This window comes from Lutra lutra, chromosome 17 (assembly GCF_902655055.1).
Source record: "Lutra lutra chromosome 17, mLutLut1.2, whole genome shotgun sequence".
Classification (NCBI taxonomy): Eukaryota; Metazoa; Chordata; class Mammalia; order Carnivora; family Mustelidae; genus Lutra; species Lutra lutra.
This window is the reverse complement of record NC_062294.1, coordinates 2,042,427-2,067,703: the sequence shown is the minus strand read 5'-3', so window position 1 is coordinate 2,067,703 and position 25,277 is coordinate 2,042,427. Positions and strand designations below refer to the sequence as shown.

Genomic DNA, 25,277 nt, shown 5'->3' with positions numbered 1-25,277 from the left:
GTGGGTTTCTTCTCCAAGGAGGCTACATGATCTCAAAGAACAACCAAAAGCAAAATTTAGGCTGAAAAAGCAAAGGTTCGGACCCCTCCCTATGTTTTGGTGGGTGTCCCTGTGAGCGCAGAAAGGGCCCAGCAGGGGGGCTGTCTCCCAAGCCCCGGGGTCACTGCCAGTCACCCACGCCTCCCAAAGGCTGGCCGGCAGGCCCCTGAGCCGTAAATGACACGAGCACTGGGTAAGTGGGCGCGGTCTTGCTCCCGTTCGCAGCTGCAGCTAACTGACCGTGCCGTGGCTTATTTCTACTTTCGAAATACTTCTGAGGACATACAGTCACCTCTGGGACTGGCCGCGCACTGGGGTGCACGAGCCACAAGCCAGGGAGGGCTGAGAACGTTCCTGTAAGCATTCCTCAAAGTTAGAGCACTAAGACAGAACAGGGCCCTTCCTCAAAGCACCGGGTCTACAAGGGGAGCTCATCTCCCACACACCGGACAGCGCAGCATGAGAAGCTCAGAAATTCCGAGATCCCCGTGACCGGGTTCACCAAGGCAAGGGACTAAAGCAGCTCCTCTCTGTCACTGCTTGTGGGCACGAGGGCAGCGTGAGAACACACAGGCCGCCCACCGTCTGAACACCGGCCCGGAACCGCTGCAGCCGCCGGGGCCACCTAACGGGCTGGCTGAGCAACGGGCCTTACCCGACCAGGCCACAGCAGCACACCCCAGGGAGGGGCCTTACCCGACCAGGCCACAGCAGCACACCCCAGGTTCTCAGGCAGAGAGAACGTCGGACGGGGCAACCCCAGCTCAGAACGCGTTCTGCATAGAGCAGGGATGGAGGCCTGGCCGGCTTCTCAAGTTAGCCCACCCTGGGCGAGCGCCCATCCTCCTCCTCCCCCAAGAGGAATGCCAGGGGTCCAGGCGCCCCGCCTAAGCTGCGTGGATTGGGGCAGGAGGTGAGGGAGGGAGCGGCGGGAGCCACAGTGAGCCCCGCCCTGACGGAGGGACCGAGGGGCGAGGCCGGGAAGTGAGGCCCCGTCTGGGCTGCGGGAGGGAGGATCTGGAAGTCCCACCACCACGAGGCTTCCAGACGTGCTACCACCCAGCAGCAGACACTGCAGGTGTGAGCTGGGCAGGCCACATAACCAGACTGCCAGGCCTGAGTCAGAGCCAGAAAAAAGGTCATTTGCAAAAGCTTCCCGCACTGACCATGCTGCCCCGATGCTTGAGAATCTCCAGACTGACATCTGCCGTCTCTGATCACGTCATTCCCTATGGAGTCGCAGAACGGCACGTGCCCAGGTGTGCAGACACGCACCTGAGGCTCCCCTCCTGCCACTCGGACCGCAACAGACTTACCCCACCTCACAGCAGCACAGTGGCCAGTACGGGGGTGCCAAGCAGGGGAAGATGGCCAGACCCATCCAGGTCCCCCACCACCTGCCCCAAATCAAGCAACACATGAGCACAACAGTCCCTAAGTTGGGTCATTCAGGTTCCTTATGGGGACGTGCGCTACCCAACCTCCAGCCGCCTCCAGGCTTCCAACCACGACCTCTGCCATTCTGAATCCTCACCTGCAACCAATTCCCGGCTAGAAGCTGCCCGGGTGGGCCGGCTGCCTGCTCTGCGCTGAGGCACGCCCAGTGGGGCTGGTTTGCACGGGCTCCACACGCTCCCTACCCAGCTGCAAACAGTTTCCAAGTGGGAAACGAAGTGCGCCGGATGCCCTGCTGTGCAGTGATAGACCCTCACCCAGGCCACTGCCGAGCCGTTCAGCCCCACAGGTCCCTGGGGCCCTGCCTAACACCAGAGACAGGGACCCATGGGAATGGAACCAACAGCCGCTGCTAGCAGAACCCAAGGAGAGGCCCACTCTCCAGAGGCAGGTTCTACCGTCTGGATTCAAGATGAGTTTTTCATCAAAAAGGCTCATCTGAGTGGGCCGTACACACAAGAGGCGGCCTCGGGCTGGGGTGCAACGTGGAGTGCAGTCACTGCACGCCCCACTGGCCTTTACTCTGTTCTCCCTGAGGCTTCACGCCTCGGCGACACCATGCCGGAGCAGACATGCCTGCCACAGGACACACAGTGACAGCCACCAGGGTGGTAGGGTGACAGCGCCTGGAGGCTCAGTCCTGCGGAATACACAAAAACTGGGACCCCGCCTCAGGACCTGCTGGACAGATGTGGGACGTGAGCCATGGTGTCTCCGACAGCCGGCCAGAGGCTCGCCTCCCTCCCAAGTCGGGAGGCCGGGAAGAACCTCCTCACAAGTCTGTCGTTTAGGGACATGCCCCAGAGCTCACCCACTCTATGATTCCGGGAAGTAAAGGGAGTCCAGAATTGCCAAAGGTACTGAAGCTAGAGCAATAGGGACTTTTTATTTTTAAAAAAGGCCAGTCAGGGAGAAATTCATCAGGAAAACAGGTTTCATGGGACATCTCACGTTGGTCTCTACAGGAAGGCACCACAAAGCTGCCCCCTTCCCTGGGGTCCCTCGCCCCCAGTGTGGGGGCCCGGCGCAGTCCGCCCAGCAAGGACGAGCATCACAGAGGGGGACAGGCGGTCTGCCATGCCCGTGAAGCCGCCGCCATGGAAGGTGAGCGTGGGGACAGCTCTCTGCAGGCCAGAGGTGGAGCTGCTACGAATTCTTGAGGGTCTGCGTGCATTCCGGGCTCTGTTCTCAGGAGACACTAAGATCAGCAGAGACCTTACGGTGGCCCCAAAAGCAGGTGTCAGCAGGACACACAGGCACAGCACCCGCAGGAGCGTCCGTCATCGGGGTCCCTGCCCTGGAGGATGCCATGAGGCCCTGGTGTCCACAGTGCATTCTGTCCATGGGCGTGACGTCTAGAAAGCTGCCCTGCGTCCTGCAGGGGGTGGCCAAGGTCCTCTGCGCACCAGCTCTGCTGCTCAGGCCTGGGAACAGCAGCACCGGGTGCGCCCTGCACATGGGGAATACGGAGCTGTTTCGGACGTGGCCCTGCCGAGTTCCGGGGCAGGTCCTGGGACAAGTGGCTGAGCTCGGGGTTCTGACGCCAGCGTGTGGGCAGGAGGTGGGTGGGGGGTGTGCGAATAAACGCCTGCGTGGGACTGGCTGCAGCGAAGGTCCTGACTCTAAAGCCGCAGAGACCAGGGCGAGCAAGCCGCCACTGCCTACGGCCCGCATCACGGGCCCCCTGCGCTGCTGCCCAGACACGTCAGAGCTGAACCGTGTTTGTCTAAAATCCAAGCAGGTTAGTAGAGAAATGGGAATTCAGTCCAGGGTCCTGGCCCAGCATTCCAGACCCTCCCGGAGCTCCCTTTATGCACACACTGCCCCCCACCCAGACTGCCCTCACCCCAGGCCCCTGCCAGCCTGCAGCCCCTGTCCCTTGCCTCCAGCTGGCACACCCACACACGATGCCTCTGTGCAGCCCCCAGGGTCGCTCGGGCTGTCCCTGAAGTCCGCAGGCCAAGGGCAAACCCAGTTTCTTCACTTGAGTTGTTCAAAAGCTCTGCAGCCGGCCCTCTCCATCAGTCCTCTTCTGGCGGTTTCCTTCCGTAAGACATGCTCAGTCAGCCTTCCCACGAGCTCCTGACAGGACACACGCAAACGTCACACACTCCGCACAAAGAGTCCGGGGGGCTGGGCCGAGACTCCTCCGCGGTGGCTGCTCCGGTCAGAGGCCAACTCTCCAAAGTGCGTGCTGCTTCCTCTCCCAGGCGCAGGGCCCGGGCCGCGGGGGCCGCCCACAGGGAGGCGGCCCGTCAGGAGGCCAGGGACTGGATGTTCTTCAGCATGTCCTCGAAGGCCTGCGGGGACGGCGCATCCGCGTTCCGGAAGGCGGCCCGCACCCTGCTGTACAGGCTGAAGGATTTCAGCTCCAGCCAGATGAACCCAAAGCGGTCCTCGTCGAACAGGATGAAGACCCCCGGGGTGCGCTCGGGGCTGGTGAAGCCGTGGCCGGCGATGAGGCCTGTGCCGTAGAAGCTGTGCCGAGACAAGAGGGAAAGCGCCGGGAGGAGGGTGAGTGCCTGAAAGGAGGGCACTGGGCCCTGTGCTGCCTCATCAGCCCCTGCCGCGGCGCCCCACACCACCGGCCGGCCCTCCGCCCCGCCAGCAGGAAGCAGCACGTCACGGAGCCCCAGACAGCCCATCATCTGGACCAGCAAGCATCTCGAAGCGCCAGTGCGCGGAGTCGTGGGCCTGCGGTCAGGCTCACCCCTGCCCGCCGCTCTCCCACCAGCTCACCCAGCCCAAGAAAAGGGGTCTCGGGCAGCCCCGCCGTGTACTTCTGCTCCGAAGTCCAGCTTCGTAAAGCCAGCCCTGGTACCGAAGCCTGAATTCCCAGGACAGCTGCGTCAGCACGTCAACAACTCCAATACAGTCAATACAGATCTACTGGCACGCAACTGTCATGAGCTCAGACAGCAGAACTTTCAAGTACCCGTAAGGCCAAGGTTCAAGTTTCAAGAGCAATGTGGGACTGAGATGAGATGCATTTATGTCTTTCTTGCCCAGAAACTGGGGCTCATAGAGATAATGAGGAGCCAGGAGCCGGCCCGATCTCCCAGCACACAGAATAGCGGCCAGCACCCCAACCTCCACCCACCACGCCCAGGCTCCCCTGGGCAGGAGAGGGAGAACAGGCCCGTGCATGAGGGCGTGTGGTTCACGGGACTCTCAGGTGGGCAAAATGGCACCAGAACCCACAGGGAGGCAGAGTGAGGCCCGCTGAGGTTCGTACTGGGGACAGCCATGTCCCCCATCCGCACTGCAGCGAGGCCTTACGGACACACAGATCCAGCAGGCAAGGGGCCACAGCACACCCCTCCCAGGTCCCGAGACCAGTGTGCAGCACACCCCATGCCTTCACTGCAGGGCAGGCCTGACAGCACCCAACGGAGCCCACGGGGCTCTCGGCCGGCCACGAGACACCGTGAGCTGTCCAGTCTCATAAGGACAGCAGAGCCCTTCTCTTTTATGACCACTGAGAAGCTCACGACAGTCGAAATCATACTGAAACACCACTTGTAGGCCTCCTCTAGGAAAACCCGAATTCAGCCACTTTTGTGGTAATTGTGTAACATGAGGGAAAATGACATGGATCTCCCCCGTGGGAGGTAACGTTAGAGTACGTGTGCTGATCTCTGCCCCAGGGCCTGGCACCAGCTCCCGAACACAAGAGTCCTAAGGGATAGGAACACTAGGAGGAGACTGACTAGGAAGGGACCGGCCAGGAACGGAAGCCTGGAACCTTGAGCAGCCCTGCCTTTCTCCAGACGAGAGAAGGGCTGGAGACGGAGCTGACAACTGGCCAGGCCTCTGTGACGAAGCCTCCGTGACATCTGCAAGTAAGGGGCTCAGGGAGCTCCCAGGTGGGGGACAGCTACATGCACCCAGTCCCCGGGGGGTGAAGGCTGCTGCACGCGGGACCCTACGCATCTCTGCCTGTGGCCGTCCACCGGCGTCCTTTCTCAGCTCCTTCAACGAAATGGCAGACGTAGTGTTTGCCTGAATTCTGTGAGCTGCCCCAGCACATGAACCGAACCTGAGCAGCTCACGGGGACCCCCGACATAAAGCTGGTTGGTCACAAGCACGGCTGACGACTTCGGACTGGTGTCTGAGGGGACAGAGGCAGTCTTGCCGGGTCTGACACCGTCTCTGGGGGGGCGGCGTCAGGACTGAGTCCAGTGGCCAGACACCAAGCTGGCGTCGTGGAGAACTGCGTGCTGGTGTGGGGGGCACCTCCGAACTGGCACTGGGTGCTCAGAACCCAGCAAGCCCACACAGACACCTAAATCCTCCCTTGGGAGTCAGAGCCCTGGCCACACTTACACCACAGGTGACGCGCCAGTCAGACCACCACCACCAGCACAAGCCAGCAGTCAGCCCGGAAGTCAAGGAAACAGACCTTTCCACCCTACTGGACAGACACGGAGGCCAGGCAGCTATGACGCCAGGAGACAGGTCATCGTCTCAGAACATCCCCTAGGGCAACTATGCAGGAGACCTTTCTGCAGGGACAGAATGTTCTAGACCTGCACTGACCAAATACAAACGTGGCTGCTGGCACCTGAGATGTGGCCAGCGCGACGAAGGACCCGAGTCCGTGGTTTCATTTGTTCTGGTTCGTCGACACCTAAGAAGCCCCGAAGCGTAGAGGGCTGGGGCAGGGGGCCCTGAGCGGCCGAGAACAGTGGCCCAAGACAAACCGTAAGAGCCGGAGTCAAGCCAAGAGCAGGCCAGCCCCGGGGCAGGAGTGCGCCGCCAGCCCTCTGCGCACGCTTTCTGAGCCGGGACAGAAACCACGGAAGACACAGACGGCTGACCCTGGAGTGTGCTCAGCGGGGGCCTTACCCACAAGGACATCCAGCCGAACTCAAGCCGGCTCCCTGGGGAACAGGTGCAGAAGGGCCCCCTCCTCACTGGCTCCTTCCAAGGCCACTGCAGGCTCGCCTGCCTACCCTTCACCTGACCACAGAGGCGACACAAGGCACTAGGAGGAGGAGGCCTCCATCCTGGCAGTTCTAGTAAGCCTGGAGGCTCCCCGGGGGGAAGAGGTGGGGAGCCTCTGAAGTCTGTGCAGCCCAGGGAAGGGCGCTGTCCTCGAGCCCAAGCTGGGACCCACACAGAGCGGTCAGGGGCTCCCCGCCTGGGTGCAGGGAGCCGCACACTGGCCAGTTCGAGCCGGCCCCCACAGCCCGTCTCCATGCCGGGTGGGGAGGCAGGACTCCCCTAAGGCCCGCTGCGCCCCGCTCCGGCTCTCTTACCACATCCTGCAGGTGCGGGGGTAGTCCTCGTTCCTCGAGCTCACGCCCACAGGCAACACAAAGGGCTGTCCCTGCCCAGGCTGGGCACCCGCAGCCTCGGCTCCCCCGGCCTCCCCGACCTTCTCAGCAGGCAGCTCCGCGCCGGGCTGGGCAGGGCCCCGCTGGGGCTCTTGGGGGCTCTGCCGTCCTCCGGCCTCGCCTTCCTCCAGCCCGCTCTCCTGCTGCTGCTGCTCCTGGCGCAGCCGCTCCCGCACGTCCAGGACAAGGCGGGAGAGCTCGCTGAAGCTGCGCAGGCTCTCCACGTCAGGCAGCTGGATGCGGTGCCTGAGGTCGATCTCGACCGTCTGCTGCCCGGCGGGGATGTTCGGGTCACCCTGCGGAGCGAGCATGCGGCTGTCAGCGGGGCTCAGGGAACGGCTGCAACACACTCTGCATGGTTCCTGCCACGATCATGCCCCCAGCCCTGCGAGCTCACTCCAGCGCTCCCACGGACTTAGCAGCACCCCTTCTGATGTAAGAACATTCCATGAGTCCTCAAAGTGTGTGCCCACGGCGCACACCTCGTCTGCAAAGGCATCTTGGAAACTAGGGCCTGACGGCACCCAAGTGACCTCGGGAGGTGCAGACACCCGGCGGAGTGGCTCGCCTGCACCTGGAACCTCCTGGTGTGAAACAGCTCCCATTCTAGAACACTGGGGCTTAGAGAAGGGCACAGACCCTCCCAGGGATGGCAGGGCAGACCTGAATGCCGGCCCCGACCTGTCCGCCTGACACGCAAACGCTCCTGAGCCTGAACCTGGGAGAACCTGCAGGCCCAGCGGCCCCATGGGGCCCCAGTGCTGGGCTCTGCACACAAGGAGCTGTCCCAGAGCGCCGGGCCCAGCCAACCCAAGTCCAAGAGCGCAGCTCTGTGAGAGCAAAGAACAGGCACTGCACCCGGGACCCGTGAGTGCGCTGGCCAGAAACACCCCAACTACGCAAATCGCAGGTGAGTGCAGTGTGGGCGGGGCCCCTGGAGCAGGCCCGGTGTCCAGCTGCTCCGAGACCCCTGCTCTGCTCAACAGCCCTCCGACCGTGTTGGTCGGCTGCTGGGCCAGGATGGCAGCAGGAGCCCGTGTAACAGTGCGGGCGGTCTCCAACGGGGTCACACCTCAGAGCCACTGGGGACGCTCAGGAGCCCCTCCCCACTGAATCAGAATCTCCAGAACCCGGCATCAGGGTTTTCTCACATCCCTAGGGATTCAGCGTGTGGCCAGGACGGCAGCTGCAGATAAATAAAACCACCTTGGAAATGCTCTAAATGCCCTGGAAGTGTTGTGAAATGCAAATTCTGGTTCAATGGGTCTGCAGGGCGGGGCGGGCAGGGCGCACTCCCAATGGGCATTCCCAGCCCACTCCCCAGTGCAGGCTGCCAGGGGTCCAGAGCCCACCCTGAGCAGCCAGGGCGCAGCCCGAGCCTCGATACCACGCAGCCGCTCAGACTGAGTTCACAGAGCGGGACCCGCCAGGCAGCGCCCGGACTCACCGTGATCTTCGTGCCCCGGGCACGCTTCCCGTGGAAGCTAAGCATGACGATCTCCAGGCCATGGCTGCCGTAAGTGCCTTTGAAGAGGCCGGGTCTGATGAGGTCATCCGGGTGGCTGGGCGGGAGGTAGATGCGGCGGTAGGTCAGGCAGTTGCTGTGGGGGAAACCGGTGGTGTGAGAGCAGCTCGGGGGGCAGGCCCAAGTACGGACCGCACTCGCCGAGCTGCCGTGTAAAGGAGGGCGGGAGGGGCAGGGTAGCCTAGCACAGCCGGGCGGAACAGGGGCACCCGCGTTCCTAGCCCCCCCGAAAGCTTGCAGGGCCCATCTCACACCTGCTCAGATCCCACCAGGCTGAGCAGGCGCACATTCACGTTAGCAGCACAGCAAGGGAACTGGGGTGGGCGACGCTCTCTAAGGGGGAGGGGCTGCCACTCCCGCTCCGCCAGCCTGGCACAGAAGAGGAGCCCCGGAGATGGCGAAGGGCACAGTCACCGCCCAAGGCCTATTTCAATGGGTCACGGGAACAGGGCGTGGGGCAGAGGCCGAGGCAGGGAGAGTAGCTAGGAGAGGAGGGCTCCCCCTGCAGACGTGGGGAAACCACCCCAAGGCCCCAGCACACGGGCGGGGCCGGCCCGAGCACCGGCTGGTAGGTGATGAGAACCCGACAGAAAACCGACACCGAGGGGGCGGCAGGGGGCAGGGACTGCGCTCACGGACGGGACCACGGGGGCCGCACTCACTCGTACTGACTGGTGTAGATGAACTTCATGAGGATGAGCTCCTGCATGTGCTCGTGGAAAATGTCCTCCAGCGTCCGCCCCCACTCCTCCCGCAGCCACGTTCGGAATTCCTTCCAAAAGAGCAGAGGTTACGAAGACGCCATGACCAGCGGGGAGGACTGCTCACTGTGGCACTGAGTGCGCAAAGGCAGCATTTTTACAGCTGGGGTGATGCCGCGGGCACAGCAATGCCCAAGTCCCAGCGGGCCGGACAGGACGGAGACGAAGGCTGGACAGGAGGGGGCTGCCACACTTTGCTCTCTGAGTCCCTGACTTCCTTCCTGGGGAGGTCAGCCACCAAAGGAAGGTGAGGGGCTACGCTCCCGCTTTCCCAGAGCACACAGGCCCAGACTTCAACAGGCAACAACAGGGACTGTGGGATCCTTTCAGGCAAGGCTGCGGCCACAGCCCGAGTCCGGAGCTCCTAGGTAGCAGCCACAGGAGTCTCACTTCTGTGGCCACTCACAGGACACGCAGTGTCTACACTGAGCCTGTTCAGGGGCTTCTAGGAAAGCGGGAGCACAGCAGGACTCTTGTCGCTGACCCCCGTGCTGGCCACACGGGCCAGAGCTGCTTTCTGCCACTGCCGAAGAACAAAACAGGAATGGCGGGGGTGGCGGGGTGGGGCAGACGCGCCTTCCCGGTTATGTTACACGTTCAGGAAGTTGATTTGTGAAAAGGGAGCTCCTACAAACACTGTGTCCTCGAAGCTCAGTCACGAATCCGTAATCCACAGCTCGGGTCTTAGCTCCATACAGTGTTTCTAAGGACCGTCCTGAGTTAGCTCCACGAACAGAAGCAAACGTGATTGAACAACGACAAACCAGGAGAGCTACACCCTGTAGGTTACTTTAGTATGTTCCTGCCCAAACCCTGGCCACACACGGAAACCCCTCACCGCAGCGACCAGAGCACGCGGCTTCAGAGCCTCAAGCTCGTTACGTACGGTCGACTGCACGTTTCTGTGCCAGCAGCACGAAGTTGAACAACGGAGGGTTTTAGGTCCCATTTCCAGCAGCCTCCAACAACTTATGACTCGGGAATACGTGTTAGCAGGCATGTGCATGACCCCTTCTCTGACAGCCACGGGCCTGGCAGAAGGAAACGGAGACACCCCCACAATACAGGTGCCCGTGGACCGGAGGACCCGGTACCAAGCCAGCAGCTCTCTCCAAGGTCATCCGAGGACTCAACGCCATGACAGCCCCAGTCCCACCAGGGTCTCTGTACAAACTGACAATTGTGAAATTCTTAGGGAAGTGAAAAGAACCTACAACGTCCGAAACAATCGTGCAAAAGAACCAAGCTGGAGGAACCGCACCGAGATCACGTCTGCCTTACTCCGAAGCTGCGGGAGCTGAGACAGCAGTACCGACCCCGGGGTCAATGAACCACCAACGATCGAGACAGAGAGCCCAGAGACAGACCCCGCTATCTGGTCAGCTGCCTTCCGACAAATACAGCCAGTCCACCCGTGGGAAATCAAAGTCTCTTCTACAAATGATGCTCCGGCAGCTGGACATCCACACAGAGAACAGGAACCACAATCCCTGCCTCACACCACACACAGGAAGTAATTCCAGATGGACTGTGGACCCAGACACAGCACGAAGCTACCCAACTTCTGAAGAGGAGACTCTGCAACCTGGGGACAGGCAGTCTTCTAAGACACAGAAAACAACAATCATACAAGAAAAAACTTAACACATTAGACTTCAAACCCGTCCACTCAGATGGAGTAAGGCCCCGAAAACCAAACAGATAAGGAAGAGCCAGGAACAGAAGGGAGCTAACACTGCGAGTCAGCCCAGATGCTCCCGTGCTGAGTATCAGACGCGCTGCGCACCCCGAGCCCGGCTTGTGAGGAGTCATCATCTTATTTACTTCCCCTGGAAAGGTCAGAGTCATTAGAAATACCAATTACCCAATACCCAAATACCAGACCCAATTACTCAGAACACAGACCTCAGAGATATGTTCATTACGAAATTATCTCCTGAGTGACGCGTGCCCAAGGAAAAACACAGGGGCCCAGAGCACCAAGACAGGAGGAACATTGATCTGAGCTCGCTCACCGGGCGCCGGCTCTATGGAACCACCACCTGTGTGTGCGCACCGGCCCAGGAGATGGGTGCACACACCCTCCCTGTTCTACAGTTTGAGCAACCCAGCTGGTCCGTGGCAGAGTCAGAGCTACTCCCCGGGCCACAGGCTAAGTGGCCTTGTTTCCGCCAGGGCCAAGACGAAGGCCGTCCGGAGCACAGGAAGCCAGGGGCTCACCCACCCTGGTGGGCGGTCGAGGAGGCCCAGGAAACTAACATCTGTGTGTGTATGACTTTACCTCGCACCTGCCTGCAATTCCGAGGCTCACGGGGAAGCTGTCGGACTCAGAACCTGAGAAGTGCGCAGCCAACGAGTAACTGTCAGCTCAACAGGGACCCTGCTTTTCCAAAGTCCAGCTTTCTTATTTATCTGACAGACAGAGACCACAAGCAGGCAGAGAAGCAGGCAGAGAGAGGGAGAAGCAGACTCCCGGCCGAGCAGAGAGCCCAATGCAGGGCTCGATCCCAGGACCCTGAGATCATGAGCTGAGCTGAAGGCAGAGGCTAAACCCACTGAGCCACCCAGGTGCCCCAAAAGTCCAGCTTTCTTAAGAACTTTCTGGAATGGCCGTATGTGTGACCTGGATCCTCCGGAAAGGCAAACTCAAAGGCGAGGAGACAGCACCCGTGCAGATAAAAGGAAATCCCAAGAAACTCGCGGGTGTGGCTCAGAGACCAGCCTCCCTGCAGCACCGCCGAGACCCGGGAGTCAGCCCCAAGCCCATCTGTGGGGAGGACACAGAGGCTCCCCGCCAACTCACACCCAAGAAGGAACCTCCAGCAGCACGGGCACTCTGGCCAAGGGGGCGAAAGAGAGCCAATCAGAGGAACGATTCCTCCTGGGCTCGATCAATCCAAGGGGCGGCGGGGAATGAAAGCCTATCCGTGTGGACACGTGCACAGGACGCACTGACGAAGGGTCAGATGCACGGACCGGGCTGAGCCGGGGAGACGGCCCTCCGCTGGGCGCACACTGGCGATGTGAAACCGTTCGCCCTCACGCCTGTGCCCTGTGAACAGAAGGGGTAGAGGCTCACCTCCTGCCTCCCGCCAGACATCCTGTGGTGGTCCGTCTGATTGCACTTGGTGGAGAACTCATCCTTCTTCACGATCTTGAGCATTCGCCACAGAGGAGAGGGAACCGAGTCAGCCATGGGTGGCAGGGTCAGCCTCTCCCACACCCACGCCCCCACACGCGTGCCGGAGCCCAAGAGGCCATCGAGTCGCGGCCTATCCAAAGAAGGGACCTCAGAGGCACCCTGAGCACGCACATCCTTCCCAGGGGAAGGTGACATGCGTCCTCCCAGGAGGACACCCTACAGCAGGAAAGGGGGCTTTGTCATGTGTCAGGCGACACCCGTGCTTCCTGGGGTGGCCGCCTGCCAGAACATTCCCAGAGGGCAGAGCGTCTTAGTCCGAGCTCACGCTCTTGCGAAGAGGAGGCCAAAGTGGTTGGAATCACAACAAAAACAGCAATCGATCCCAACTGAACACATAATCCTGGGGGGCGGGGGCATCACAGCACACGCACGGGAAACGCACCCCAGGTGGACCGAGCCCCCACCTCCTCCCACATTCACTGCTTGGTGTAGACACGGGTCTGTAGCTGGGAACACCACCACCACTCAGCCAGCACCGCACCCCGCCTGCCCCTGGGACCCGGAAGCACAGAAGGGCCCCAGCCCCTCGCCTGCACACGGCTGCCAGGCCTCGGGGGCCCTGCTCACCTGGATGTGGCCGTTGTGCGGCCCTCTGTGGCCATACATGCACTCCACCGTGGCCGACTTTCTCTCCATCAGGTGGACTCTGAACAGAGGCTTGAATCGCATCGGGTCGTCCACATGTGGGTCATGGGGGGGCAGGTACATCCAGCCAATGATGAATAAGCCGTCCACCTGCAGGGAGGAGAACGGGCACGAGTCCACACAGGGCTTGGGAGGAGGGGCCACAACGGGACCGGGTCCCCAAGGACAGCCCTAGCCTCCACGTGGCAGCCCCACGGAGACTCTCGGGCCAGGAGCCCACCTAGTCACCACAACCAGCATGGCCCACCTACCCAGCACCCAGTAAGTAGAAGTGGTTATTGCCTGGAGACCGGGTGACGGTCACCAACAGCACTGCGCCGACACCAAGACCTTCTGGGAGAGCGGGACTTAACATGCTCTCAGCCAGAGAGAACGGCAGCGTGAGGGGGCGGAATCCTTGCCCAGCAGGGACAGATATCAGCTGCGGCGAGGGGCTCGTCACACACCTTACGATCCCACCTGCCCGCTGGAAATAAAGGGACACGTGCCCGCAGCCTTATCTACAGCGGCCGAGATGCAGGAGCAGCCCCAGTGCCACCGACGGGGGGACAGACAAAGACGTGGTGTATGTACCGTGACACGCCGCTCGGCCGTCAGAGACGACGAAATCTTGCCATTTGCGATGACACGGATGGACCTAGAGGGTCGTGTGCTAAGTGGACTGCGTCAGCCAAAAACAAACCGGTTTCACCCACACGTGGAGTTTAAGAAACGAGGCGGACAGATACAGAGAACAAAGACATGTCACTGGGTGTGGGTGCGGCAAGATGGGCGGAGGGGAGGGGCGGGCGGCCAGCGGCTCGATGAGCGGCCACGGGGTAAGTCAGCGGCCCTGGTGAGCACAGCCCGGCGGACCCCGTCGCCCAGCCGAAGCCCATGTAATCCCAGGGTCCGCGTCGCCCAGCCGAAGCCCATGTAATCCCGGGGTCCGCGTCGCCCAGCCGAAGCCCATGTAATCCCGGGGTCCGCGTCGCCCAGCCGAAGCCCATGTAATCCCGGGGTCCGCGCCTCCATAAGAGAGAAAATTCCAAAAGAGAAAACAAGCAAGTTTTGTTTGAAAAATAAGGTGAAAAAAAAAATACTTCAACCTACACCTAAAAGCAAGCCTCGCGGAGAGCAGGGCCAGGTCTGAAGTCGGAGGGACGGGCCGGTCGGCGCTGGGCCGCAGCAGGAGGCACCCAGGAAGCACCAAACCCGCCCAACACAGGGGTCAGGGGGCTGCCTCGGGCAGCAGAACCCTGCGAGGCACACACGGACACCGCACGCCGGCGCTGCAGACCCAGCTCCAAGCCGCCATGCACAGGCTGCTCTGCGGCCGTCCGGAAGATGACGTAGACCAGGCCTCAGGCCGTGTCACAGTGTCCGTGCCACAGCTGCAGGGCGGGGCAGGGACAAGGCCCACGTGCAAGGAAACACCCACACCCCTTAAAGGTCCGCACAGACGAAATGCCGTGGGCCTGAGATCTGCTCTAAGAACCCTGAAAATCAGAGGCAAAGGGAGGAGGCAGGTCCCACAGGCTTTGCCGTGCCTGACCACAGGAGGCGTCCACGCTGCCATCAGTCTTCCAAGGCACCCGATGGGGTGGACGTAGGGTCAGAGCGGGGAGTGGTGCCCAGGCACAGCACGCGGCCCCTTCCCCGAGGCCGGAGGGCCAGCACCGCAGTCAGGGATGTGGGTGTCCGGAGGCTGGCTCTGTCTCACCCACTTCCGTGGCAATCCGGGACGATCTGACGAGTGCGACCTGGCACTGTTCTGGCATGACTCCGTTTCCCGTGATTATCCCCTGCTTTCAGAAGCTGCAGTATTTTCTTTTAACTTTATTAGTCACCACAAACGAGAAAAACAATGATCACCCTCCCCGCCTAAAGCACGGAAGGCAGCCTGCCCACGCGGGGAGCGGTCTGGCTTGTCCTGCGGGGAGTGTCCTAAATGTGAGGCTTTCCCCTGCGATGTCAGACAAGGACAGAAAGCGTGTTTCGTCACGGAGGTTTCCACCGAATCATAAGGAACACGAAGCAGTATTTATCCCCGTCCAAAACCACACCTGGTGAGCACAAGACAGAGTGTCTGAGCTCCCAGGGTCCCCAGGCACCCACGCAAGGCAAGCTGGGAAAGGCCCACACCGAGGCCCCGACGTGCCGTTTGTGAGACGCACTCGTGGCCGGTCCTGCGGACTAGGGCCTCCGGCCTGCAGAGGGTCGGGCGCCCAGAGGGGAAGCAAGACCAGAACGCCAGCACTCCCCACGGGGCACCAGGCTTCACTCCCAGCAGGCCTTCGGCTGCAGCGACATGGGGCCAGGCTCCCGGACACCGCGTCCCAGGGCTTCTGTGCAGACAGCACCCGGCAGGCTGGTGGAGTGAGGATGGCCGCACCAGAGAGACCCGGCCAAGTGCCTACGGTCCAGGTGCCCGTAAAGCACCAAAACACGGCTGGCAAGCGACTGGGCAGAATCTACACATGAGACGACGGCAGGACCTTCTCCGGCCTAGAACCCAGGGCCTTACACCAGATGCCCCGCCTGCTGCCACCGGCTGTGAGGGCCGCCCACGCTGCAGCCTAAACGCTCCCGAAGACACCAGGGGGCACGCTCGGCGGCCCCACGACAAGAAACGAGAGCCTGAAAACAAGGGACAGGCTTGAGGCAAGCCCAAGGGGGCAGGGCCTCCCACCCCTATGCCCCAGGTCCCCGACTGCAGGGTACTGAGCCCCCAGGCCGCCACAGAGGCCAGGGCTCTCGGGCAGGATCCCAAGGAAGAGGGCCCCACAGTGTCTACAGCTCTGGGTCCCAACCTGTGAGGGGCGGGAGGTGCGGAAGCCAAGCAGAGAGCGTCTGCCAAGAGACCAACCCGCCAGGACAGAGCGGCAGGATCCCTTCCCCAGGAGCGGAAACGCAGGCCCTGGAGAGCGGCAGGCGCCCAGCCCTCCGGGGACATGCTGTGGAGGGGCCGCCAGGAACGACACTGGCCCTCACCACACCTGGTCGGGGCCAGGCGTGGTGCTGGCTGGGACCGCAGGCCAGAGGCCGGGCACCCTCCGGGGGCAGGAGCGTCCACAGCCGCGTGTGCGAGCGCACCAGCAGCCCCACGGCCACGCTTGAAAACCCAGAGGGTAAGAGCGAACTATGAACTGAAACGGAGATCATGGACTTTACAGAACTCTGATACATTCAAGAAGACACAATAAGGAAAACAAAGGTCACCAAAAAAGAAAAAATAAGCCAGACTTACATCCTGACCACAGTGGAGTAACAGGGACCGCCGTGAACTCCAAGGCGACCCCAGACAACAGGCCACGCAGGGCTGTGATCCCAGAGAATGAAAGAGGTGATCCCCGCCTCCCCCTGGATTCCTGCCAGAGGCACCTTCCAGACCCCAGGGCTCAGAGGCCAGGCAGAACTGGGCAGTGCTCCAACCTAAGCAACCAGAGACCGGAGCTCTGGGGGCTGGCGGGGCGGGAGTGTGGGGGTCAAAGTCCCAGAAAGGAAGGAGCTGTGCAGAGACAGAGCCCAAGGATCTGCCAAGGGACCCGGGTTCCAACCACTCACCGAGCCCAGTGCCAGCTGGGCAGCATGCTAGACCACCCCACTCCGAGAAGCCAGGGCAGGAGTCCTCAGGGAACTCCCAGGGCAGGGCAGGGGGACCCCAGCACTGGGACCTTAGACACAGAGCTACAGCACATCCCTAAGAGACCCAGTGGTCCTCCTGAACACCCTGTCTGCCTGACCAGACCAACCCCATCTGAGGGACGGGAATCATCCAGCTCATAACTCGTTAAGAACAATGTTGACCACCGCAGGGAGAAGGGCAGGTGCACAGGGGCCAGGGAAGCAGCAGACAGCCAGAGTCAGGGAGACACGGCGGCTGAAACCAGAAACACTGTGCTCCCAGCAGAGCCGGGCAGGGAGGGCCCCTCATGGGACGTCAGTCAGGCTGCTGGAAGGACGGACGCCTGCTTCCAAGGCAACCTCCACTCCCACTGGGCAGGCTGCCCCTTCTGGTCCTCGTCTGTGGGCCCCGGCCCCCTTTCTCCCCACACTGGGGATGGTTACCAGGACCACGGCTCTTAGCTCAGCAGCCCTCCTGGCCTTTGGTGAGCCTGATACTCAGAAGGCAGAGGTTAGAGCCTCTGGGGCCTGACCCTCGGGGGTCTGTCTGTGTGAAGAGGTCCCCGTGATTAGACTCGGGCTGTGTGTGTTTCGCAGGCGATGGAGAGAAGTGGGACTTGTGCTTCACGTGAAACCAGAAGGAGCCCAAAACAGAGTCCTACTGCTGGCTAGTGAACGTGATCTCTAGGATGGGTACTGTTGGCCACATCTCTCCCCAATAAGGCCCCATTTCCTCCCTGTAATCTTGACCACTAAGTAACGGCTCCCAAGAAAGTCCCTGTCCTAATCCCCGGAACCTGCAAACGTCATCACCTTACACCTCGAAGAAAGGATTAAGAGACCTGACGTTAGGGGCGCCTGGGTGGCTCAGTGGGTTAAAGCCTCTGCCTTCGGCTTGGGTCACGATCCCAGGCTCCTGGGATCGAGTCCTGCATCGGGCTCTCTGCTCCGTGGGGAGCCTGCTTGCCCCTCTCTCTGCCTGCCTCTCTGCCTGCTTGTGATCTCTGTTTGTCCAATGAATGAATGAATGAATGAATGAATAAATAAATATAAATAAATAAATAAGAGACATGACGTTGAGGATCTTAAGAGGTTTCTGGCTCATCTAGGCGGGCCCTGAATGCCATCCATCACTTGGAGCCCTGTGAGAGGGAGGCAGACAGAGGTCTGAGACACATGGAAGGGGAAAGGCCATGTGAGGACGGAGACAGAGGTACAGGATATGACCACAGCCAAGGGCCACTGAGGCCCTGTAGCTGGAAGAGGCGGAAGGATCCTTTTCTGGAGTCTTTGGATGGAGCATGGTGACCCGGAAACACCTTGGTCTCAGCCCAGGAACACTGATGGAGGACGTCAGGCACACAGACTGAGGACATCGGGCACGCGGACAATGAACATCGGGAGTACTGATGGGAGGACATGGAGCACACAGGGGATGTGGGGCACAAAGACTGAGGACGTCGGGCACACGGAGGACGCTGGGCACAATGAAAACATCGGACACACTGACTGAGGACATTGGGCTTCCAGAAGAGCGACAGAACACATTTCTGTCATTTACGCCACCCAGTTTGTGGTCACTGGTACGGCGGCCGCTGGGGAAGCTAAGAGAGTGGGTGGTAAGGCATCTGCAGGCGATGCCCTCAGATGGTGGAAACCACGTTTCCCCAAAAAGTTGTCTACCGTTGGTGCCCCAACCCATCAAGGACACTGGCCTGACCCCACTACTACTACGGTGGGTGAGAAAAGATTTCAAACCGGGGCCTCACAGCCCCACTTTCGGACGTTGCTCTGAGGCCCAGCCTGGTCGTGAGGCCGCCGTGGCCGCTGAGTGACTCACTGTGACCCGACAGCCCGGCGCACCTCCCCAGCCACTGAACTGTGTCTTCCTCCCAGGACAAGCGCTCTCACGTGTGAGTGGATGATAGAAGGGGTGCTCAGTGAGTCACAGCTGGGGTGCACCCCAGGGCTCAGTGACAGGGCCGCTGCGATGACTCCATGTGGCCCCAAGGGCCTGAGGGTAAGTGTCCGAGGCTCCTGTGGCTCCTCGTTTACAACAAACTAGTGCACACCCCAAACCCAGAGGGCCCCACGGGCGTGAGCGCAAGGGCCCCAGGTGCCAGGAGGCAGAGGCAGGGTACAGGAGGGAAAACACCCTCGAAGCTCCACAAAGTCCAGGGACGCAGCGAGAAGGCTGACAACCAATCACAGAACAGCCTCAGGCCCCTGACGATCATGCCGCAGGCGACGGCGGGCTTGCCCCTCTGGGAAAGGCGTGCGAAGGCCCACGCAGCACGCTCTCGCTCTTGGACTTACCACCACGTTCAGCAGTCCTCCGTAGGGCCCGATGTCCGGCTGCCACAATCCCAGAATGTGTCGGTACCGATGGAGCACTACAGGGAGAGAGAGAGCAGGTCTTCACGCTGGGGCCGGCCGGGCTGCACTCCACAGTGACACGGCGGGCACCGCAGACAAGCTACTCGTGATGGCTGGGGACAGAGCCTTGGACATAAACGTGGATTTCAGCAGATCGTTCAAAAAGTTTCTCAAGAATCGTAAGAAGGAAAATGTCTTTCAAGACCACAATAAAACAGGCAACAGAGCCACTCTGAAAACCAGGCTCTACGTGACCAGCACCTATGGCGCGGCCTTAAAAGACACAGAGTGAGCACCCTTGTGAAGTGGTGAGCCTCTCATCAGCGAGGGGGTCAGAGACTGGGACACCACTTTCCTCAGCATGGCCAGGACGAGATTTTTCTAATGCTGGGACCCTGGCATCTGCCCATGAGGTGTGTCTCTAAAGCAATCAGACTAAAAATTATCACTAGAGCGAACGGCTCGCTCTGCTGGGCACACAAGCCCGACAGCCCTGTCCTGGCAACAGGTGTCACCACGACCCATGATGACACATCCAGTCACACATCCGGGTGTACCTGTGAGGGTGTTTCCAGGTAAGATTAGCATTTAAACCAGTGCACGCAGTAAAGCTGATTACCCTCCCTGTGTGGTGGGCCTCATCCAATCAGTTGACAGCCTGGAAAGAAAAGGCTTTTCCACAGGCAGAGACTGCCTGTCTGTGTGAGCTGGGACATCAGTCTTTTCTAACTTAGGACCTGAAACGGAAACGTGGGTTCTTCCAAGCTGTAGAGCCTGCCAGCCTTCAGACCCCAACTATGCCCCTGGCTCTTCTGGGTCTCCAGCTTAATGACAGCAGGTCTTGGGACTCCTGAGCCTGTATTAACCACAGGACCCGATTCCTTATGAGAGATTCATCCAAGAAAACTGGTTCTGTTTGTCGAGTGAACCCTGGCGAGCACACAGGGGAGCAGGGACGGGCTGGAACGCTGAAGCTAAGCGATCACTCCACTCCAAGGGAAGGGGGCCCCGGCCAGCAGGGCCAAGTGGGACACAGAGAAGGAGACAGGATGGCGGCTATCAGGTCTCCTCCACCTTGGTCTGGGGTAGAAGGACTACCCCAGAAAGTGAGGCCAGGAGCAGCCCAGGCCTCTGAAGTACGCGGGCAGGGGGCCGGCCACCACCGAGACCCGAGGTGTCAGCCTAGGAACACAAGTTTCTAAATGAGCGTGTACTGTCTCCCAGACACCTGCCATCCATCCTGTGTGCCACCTTCTGAGTCGGTTTACAAGAGGCACAGGAAATCCAGTCTGGTCACCTTACGGTGAAACCCTGATCGGTTCTGTGCTTCATAAACAAGCGGGAGCTCAGCAGGTAACGAACCCCACGGGGGCATGTACACCCGAGGGTTTCGGGGTAAACTGTGATAGCGTCTGGCACTTACTTAAAAATGTATCAAAAAACTAAGTTGGAATGATGGAGAGATGGCGGACTGACAGCTGTGTGATGTGACGTGTTGCTGAGGGTTGTAGGATCTAGTGATGCTAAGTGGGTGTTTGCTCTGTGATCCCGTCCACGTTTCTTTCTTGTAGATTTTTAAATCTTTCATGATGAAATACTGGTGAGTACAATACATGGGCCCATTCAGCGTGACCATCCCCTCCTGTCTCCCCTCCTGCCTCCCCTCCCCCCCACCCTCAGTCTGACTGCCAGCAACGGTCTGGTTCTTTTCCAAACCAGTCTACGATTTCAGAGCCCCTGGACGGCTCGAAGAACATGCGAGACTCTTGGCGGTTCTAAGAGTTCCCTGTTTTGCTCTAGAAGCTACAGCTCATTGAAATAAACACGCCGCCCCCCACGTGTCTGCTTGGCGCGGCAGCCCTCTCTGGACATATGAGCTCTACACGTGTTAGAAAAATCACCGTGCCCCTCGTGGCCCCCGCGGATGCAATGACACTGACTTGCTCAGCCTGGGACCACCCTCGAGATGGTCCGAGGGAGAGCAGGAGCCCAGCACCACCCCCAGGGCTGCAAGCAGGACCTCTAAGCTTGACCCCTAGCAGACAAGCCGTTTCCTCGTGCAGGTGTAAGGTCTGTGTTTTGGGCAGACACTTTACACACTACAACCACCCAGAACAGGGTCCAGCAAGAGCCCAGGGCGCCTCCAGACTGACCGTGTCCACACTGGATGTCCATACCGGCAGGGGGGCCGTGTTGAGTTACCGTCTAATGCCCGAGCCCTGCTGGGAAAGCCAACCCCGAACGAGATGAGGAGAGTGCACGTGTCCATGCACTTTCCCTCACGCTCCCACTGGACCCTCCACCTGGCCCTGCATGAGGTTGGGGGGGGAGGGGGCTGGCTGAGATGTGCTGGCGCAAGGCGCTCCCCAGACCCAGAGGAAGACCCCCAGCTCACAGAGCCCCCCCTGCAAGGTCTCCAAACAGCCGCTGACCAGGGGTCCAATTACAGAGACTGGGCAGGAGACCCGAGATGTGGAGGTGACTGTGTTAGGCCCTTCAGGTACTTTATTGTCATGGGCTTTAGGACGCTACGGAACTTCAGTTCATGGGCAGAGACAGCCTGAACACGGGAAAATCCCGCTACCCGTGACAACAGCGGAAACGCCGCTGCTCCACCCGAGAAGGCAGGACGCAGGCCTTTCGGAGTAATTCGTGTTTCTTCCAAACAAGGCAGCTGGCAGGCTGTTCTAACCACCGGTCCCAGATGTCAGTGTGGCCATATTCAGAAAAACCTTCCCGGCTCTAAGACACCGCCCTCGGTTCCCCAAAAAGGGGGAACCATCTGAGCTGGCTCAGGGACCTCCCTGCTCAAGCGCTGGGAGGAAGACAGCCCGTCCTAGTCAGGGCCAGCGAACTCTCACCTGTCAGCGCGAAGGCTGCTGCCATAGGCAAGCGGGAAACTCCTGGCACAGGGACAACACCAAACCCAAAAGATCCTGCTGTCCTTGGCGCGGCATGGGCAGGGAGCTGGCTCTGGTCCCCTGTGGCCTGCACGCAGACAGCCAGCCCCCCGCCGGCACGGCCCTCACTCGTGCCTGAACCACCACGTCTGAGGCTGGGGAGCCGGGCTTCTGGGTGACGGGTGCTCCCGCACGTCACTCTGGTCCACAAGATCATCACAGAGACAAAATCAGAGCAGGAGACGTGTCCAAGCTCACCAGGCCAGAACGACCCTCGTACCGAAACTAGGAGGCCACAAGGACAGAGACCTGCCGGCCAATCTCCTGATAAACGTGGATACAAAAATCCTCAACAAAACACAAAAAGATCCCACTCAGCAGTCCGTTACAAGGGTCGCTGACATTCATCAGATGGGGTTTATCTTGGGATTAAAAAATGGTCCAACATCCAGAAATCCAAGCGGTGACAGCACCTTAACAAAATCAAGAACAAAAACTGTACGTCCTCGACAGACACAGGGAGAGCGCCTGAAAACTCCAGACCTACTTAGGACAGAAACGCTCCGCAAAATGGGTCGAGGAGGGCTGTGCCTCCACGGAACAAGGCCACGGGTGAGAACCCCCCGCTAACGTCACACTCAGCGGGAAAGCCGAGAGCCTGCCGTCTGAGGTCGGAGCAAGGCAGGGCGCCCCCTCTCGCCCCCTCTCGCCTACACCGTGCCTGAGGCCCTGGCCGGAGCAACCGGTCCGAAAAGCAGTAACGGGCACCCAGACTGGAAACGAAGTAAACCCTTGGCCGTCTGCAGCCAACGTGACGCCGTCGGTGGAAAAGGCCACAGAAAAGCCCGCGGGACTAACCCAGGAACCGCGTCGAGCTGCAGGACCAGAATCAACATCTGGGGCTCGAGCGGGAAGCCGGCCCCACGGCTCCAGGCCTCGGCCAGGTGATGGGCAGGCGGGCTCCGTCTCCCAGATGCACCTCCTGCCGGGCCTGCCCCGCCACAGGCACCTTCCTGTTTCCAGACTTCCCAGGGGTCTCCCCCTTCCGCACACCCCGGTGCGTTCCCGCTCCCCACCCCGGCCCACTGGACTCTGGAGGAGCCTTCCAGTCAGACTCTCCCAGTGCAGCCTAACACCGTCACCTGCGCCCAAGCATTAAACGTGGCCTCTCCATCTCCCCACCGCGGGCTGCGTGATGCTCCACCAAACCCCCTGGAGCTACCTGGGGCACGGCCAGAGCTCTAGACAGGAACCTCGAAACCCAGAGCCCCGTGGTCACAGACAGCCACTCTCAGTTCACGCACGAGGACACGTGTTCGCTATGCCGTGAGCACGGCGCGCTCCCCGCGAGATGCTGCCCGCGCCCTCAAAGACATGGACAGGCCAGAACTGTCAGCCAACGACATGTGGCCTGACAAAGTACGCAGAAGTGAGCGGCCGAAGCTCCCGCGGGCCACACAGCTCCTCGGAGGTTCGCTCTGGACGGGCCGGCCTGCCTCTCCCCGGACGGCGTCGTCCGCTTAAAGCTGCCGAGCCTCTCTGGTCAGCAGAGACCAGGGGACCAGGGCACATGGGTTCTCAAGAGCTCCAGGAACAGGGCAAGTGGGCACAGGAGACAACGGTGCCAGGCCCTGAGGGCCTCACACACCAGGCAGCGCAGACAGTTCTGGAAGGCTGGGCTGGATAAGGCACCCGTGCTCACTGGTGCTAACCGGGAGGGTGGGTCAACGCAGGACGGAACATGCTGGAGGCGACCTCCCGGAGCGCTCAGCAAGGACCCGACTCGTGCCTCCCTGCCCCAGCCCCGAGCTGCCCGGCCCCCCAAGAGCCCAGCCAGCTCCTCACGCTGCTCAGACACGCTCCCGACGAGGCCTCTGGTCACCCGTCTCCACCCCATTCAGCTCTGGGCCTGATGAAGCGAGCAAGGTGGGCGTGGTCAGGAGCTGCGCCCCATCCTTGCACCCCCGAAGCAGGCTAACCAGGGCCCTGGCAGCGGGATGGTCTCCACAGGACCAGCAAACAGACCTCGGCTGCGTGTCCCGTGTCCACCGTCGGACAGGGGTTAGGAGCGATCTCGCACGCAACTCGGTTTCCTCTGCTCCCACAGGTTTTGATAGAAATTGTGTGTCTACGAGACTGAGAAGCAGGTCTGCTCCAGGCAGGCGACACACGTGGAGGGTTCAGAGGGGTGGGAGGAATGAGGGAATGGACCATGTGCTTCCAGGAACATAACAACCCCTTTCGGCACAAGCAGGCATGTGCGATGTCTTCGTGACGACAGATACTCACTTTCCGCCTCAGCTCAACCGAAGAGCGTGAACATGTGTGAGGAACTCAGGGAAAGTTCCAGACTCAAGGAACACCCATGGAGAGGGGAATCAGGTTCTAAATAATCAAGTGCTTCTGCTCACTTCTGCCCAGTGTTTTTAATTCACACCCGCTATTGCAACTTGACTAACGAAATCCAGAAGCAAACCGCATACACTTAACCTTGGAGCACAAGTGTTTTAAGGCTTCTACCCTGTCCTCTCAGCCCCATAAACAATAAATACTAAAATGTGCACCAACGGAGTGGTCTTTCTAGTACTACCCAAGAACCCCAAAGCTGCCGCGGAGTCCCGGCCCACGTGTGCAGCCGACCCAGGGCCACGGCTCAGGCGTGGCCTCAGGTGTGGCCAAGCCACAGAAAACAGCAAAGGTAAGAAAACAGCAGAAGCCAAGGAGGGCAGCTCGCTTTTAAACACCCAAGCAGTCCTCGTGCCCGGAGTTAGAGGCCCCTCTCCATGCAGCTTCTCGGCCGTGCTCGCCCACAAAGCCAAAGCCAGCAGCAGGTACGTACGGCAGGTGTAAACATCTCTGTATTCCATGTGCTCGTAATCGGGAAGAATTTTCATGAAACGTCCCGACTTCACGCGAGGGTTTATACCTGAACAGACACAGCAGGGAAAGGGTAAAGATGGCTCTGCTTCCAGGACGGTCTGTTTCCGTGATTCGACACCCTCCCTCACTGACGAAGGACATCTCCCATTGCACACTCAGCCCCCAGAACCTCAGGGTGCAAGTGTTTGACAGCAGTGACCTGTCTTCCTTTAACCAGTGGAGCCACACCAGAAACTCCGAAGGTGGGCAAGCCCGGGACCCTCCTCTCTCAGCCGCCACAGATCAAGGGAGCACACAGAGGTGGGAAGCCAAGGCTGTGGCTAGGGGATGTTTGGGGGACCATTTAGGGAACCCTGTATCTGACTCCGATCTCTCCCTCGCCTGCTGCACACCTGGCATTTCCCCTTGACTACTCTGCGTTTGTTTTATTTCTAAGGGTGATGTTTGCGGCCTCCTAACTCAGGCCCCCTCCCTCCTGACCCCGTCTATGCCAGGAACCAACCTTGATTTTCTTCCACTACCCGTTCCAGAGGCTAAGCAATTTTCTC

General features: G+C 60.4%; 1 protein-coding gene across 3 annotated transcripts in view; it reads right to left on the bottom strand.

Moving 5' to 3' along the window:
• Positions 1-2,361: 2,361 nt before the first annotated feature.
• FBXO31 (F-box protein 31) overlaps positions 2,362-25,277 on the bottom strand; it is a 37,599-nt gene continuing 14,683 nt past the window's right edge. For 2 of the 3 annotated variants that reach the window (XM_047712281.1, XM_047712282.1), the window contains 7 exons: positions 18,890-18,966; positions 12,890-13,057; positions 12,200-12,274; positions 9,022-9,131; positions 8,282-8,435; positions 6,757-7,130; positions 2,362-3,972 (listed from right to left, as the gene is read on the bottom strand). In XM_047712281.1, the coding sequence (XP_047568237.1) occupies positions 3,750-3,972; positions 6,757-7,130; positions 8,282-8,435; positions 9,022-9,131; positions 12,200-12,274; positions 12,890-13,057; positions 18,890-18,966 (1,181 nt within the window). In that variant the 3' untranslated portion in view covers positions 2,362-3,749. Of the gene's footprint in view, positions 3,973-6,756; positions 7,131-8,281; positions 8,436-9,021; positions 9,132-12,199; positions 12,275-12,889; positions 13,058-18,889; positions 18,967-24,688; positions 24,776-25,277 lie in introns of all 3 variants that reach the window. The other variant, XM_047712280.1, reaches the window with a different exon arrangement.